General features: G+C 41.9%; 1 protein-coding gene across 1 annotated transcript in view; it reads right to left on the reverse strand.

The window, feature by feature from the left end:
* Ccdc125 (coiled-coil domain containing 125) overlaps window positions 1-2219 on the reverse strand; it is a 31823-nt gene that overhangs the window by 14635 nt on the left and 14969 nt on the right. The window contains exon 5 of the mRNA XM_013015825.1: window positions 1332-1417. Within this exon, the coding sequence (XP_012871279.1) occupies window positions 1332-1417 (86 nt within the window). The remainder of the gene's footprint in view (window positions 1-1331; window positions 1418-2219) is intronic.

Raw genomic sequence — 2219 nt, forward strand, 5'->3', positions numbered from 1 at the left:
TTTCCTATGGAACAAAACCAGTACTTTTACTGGAAATCACAAGTAAATCATTTCAGGACACTATGAGCAAGTAAAATATATCACTTAATCATTTCACAGAAATGGTAAAGAGAAAACATTTGAAAACATTCAAAACACAGTCCCTTAGCGGGGTGTAGGTGGCTCACACCTGTAATCCTAGCTACTCAGGAGACTGAGATCTGAGGATCATGGTTCAAAGCCAACCTGGGCAGGAAAGTGCATGAAACTCTTATCTCAAACCATTAGAAAACCAGAAAGGGGGAGGGGGGAGGATAGAATGGGAAGGGGAAACAAAGGAGGAGGCTACAATGCTTGATACGAAATGTACTCATTATCTTGCTCATGTAATTGTAACCCCTCTGTACAGTATTTTCACAATTGAAAAAAAGAAAAGAAAAGAAAAGAAAACCAGAAGTGGCACTGTGGCTGAAGTGGTAGAGCTCTTGCCTTGAGCTTAATTGCTGAGGGACAATGCCCAGGCCCAGAGTTCAAGACCCACAACTGAAAAAAGAAAAACAAAAACAAAAACCAGTCTCTTGACAGGCACCAGTGGCTCATGCTTGTAATCCTAAGTATTCAGGAGGCTGAGAACTGAGGACTGTGGTTGGAAGGCAACCTGAGTCTGTGAGACTCTGATCTCCAGTTAATGACCAAAACAGGCAGATGCAGCACTGTGGCTCAAGTGGTAGAGCACTAGCTTGTGCAAAAAAGCTCAGGCACAGCACTCAAGCCCCAGAACTAGCACTAAAAAACTAAGAAACAAACAAAGCACTCCCTATCATTGTAAAAGACACATACCATGCTTTCTTAGCATTCAAAGAAACTTTACCAAAACTTATTTATTGCTGAAAAAAAATTAAAATTGTTTGAGGCCGAAATTTGCTGAATTGAAGCCACATTTCTTTGTGGCTACCCTGCCTTAGTTGACACCACAAACAAAATGGATGCCTGGAATCTTAGCCTAACTGGCCAAATCAAGGGAGAACATAACAAAGGCAGGAAGGTGACCATGTTGGAACAACTCCTAATGATCCTTCCAGTGAGGAGGAGATGGAAAGAAAGGGGAAAACTCAGCCAGGTGGGCAGACGAATGGAAGAAGAAAAATAGGAAGGGTTGATTTGGCAAGCCTTCCTACTGCATAAAGCCTTAGCCCAACGGAAGCTTCTAGGGGAAGACTTCAGACACAGAAGCAACCCTAGCAGAGGGTATGCATAAATGGCATATCCATCAACATGGCTAATTCAAGCCAAATCCTACTTAAATCTTACTGGATTGAACGTGTCACTATTAATACTGTCACTATTAATACGCCAGTACCTTCTCCAAGGATCTCTTTTGTTCCATAGTTTTTTGAAGTGCTGCCTGAGTGTGACTTGTGGCTTTGCCAAGTACTGCCTAAGGAAAAAAAAAAAGAACAAGAAAATAAAAATTAAGGGGGCAGGGAAGGTGGTAGAGTGTTTGCCTCGCATGCATGAGGCCCTGGGTTTGATTTCTCAGCACCACATAAGCAGAAAAAGCTGGAAGTGAGTGGCATTGTAGCTCAAGTGGTAAAGCACTAGCTTTGTGCTGAAGAGCTGAGGGACAGTACTCAGGCCCAGAGTTCAGGGCCCACTACCAGCAAAAAAAAAAAAAATAATAATAATAAATTAGAAGTTAAATGATTCCAACATTTAAACTAAAATTCACATTTTCTTTTCCTTTCCTTTCTTCTTTCTTTCTATTTTGTGAGTACTGAGGTTTGAAATGCAGACCATATGCTTGCTTGCTCTGTTGGCATTCTTCCACTTGAACCATGCCTCCAGTCTGGTTTTTGCTGGTGATAGAGTGTAGCAAACTTTTCTGCCCAGGCTGTCCATGAACCATGATCCTCTAGATCTCAGCCTTTTGAGTAGCTTACAGGCATGAGACACCAATGTCATTTTGATATAATAGTCCAGGCACCAAGGAGGCTGAGGCATGAGGATTGAGAGTTTAACACCAGCCTGGGTTATACAGTAAGTTTAAGACTAGACTGGGACACATATCAAGTCTCTACCTAAAAAGAAAAAAAATTGAGACGAGACTTTTGAAGACTAAATCTTTTTTTTTTTTTTTTTTGTCGGTCCTGGGACTTGAACTCTGGGTCTGGGTACTGTCCCTGTGCTCTTCAGCTCAAGGCAAGCACTCCACAGCGCCACTTCTGGTTTTCTGGTGGTTT

The sequence above is a fragment of the Dipodomys ordii genome, unplaced genomic scaffold, assembly GCF_000151885.1.
Source record: "Dipodomys ordii isolate 6190 unplaced genomic scaffold, Dord_2.0 Scaffold28, whole genome shotgun sequence".
NCBI lineage: Eukaryota > Metazoa > Chordata > Mammalia > Rodentia > Heteromyidae > Dipodomys > Dipodomys ordii.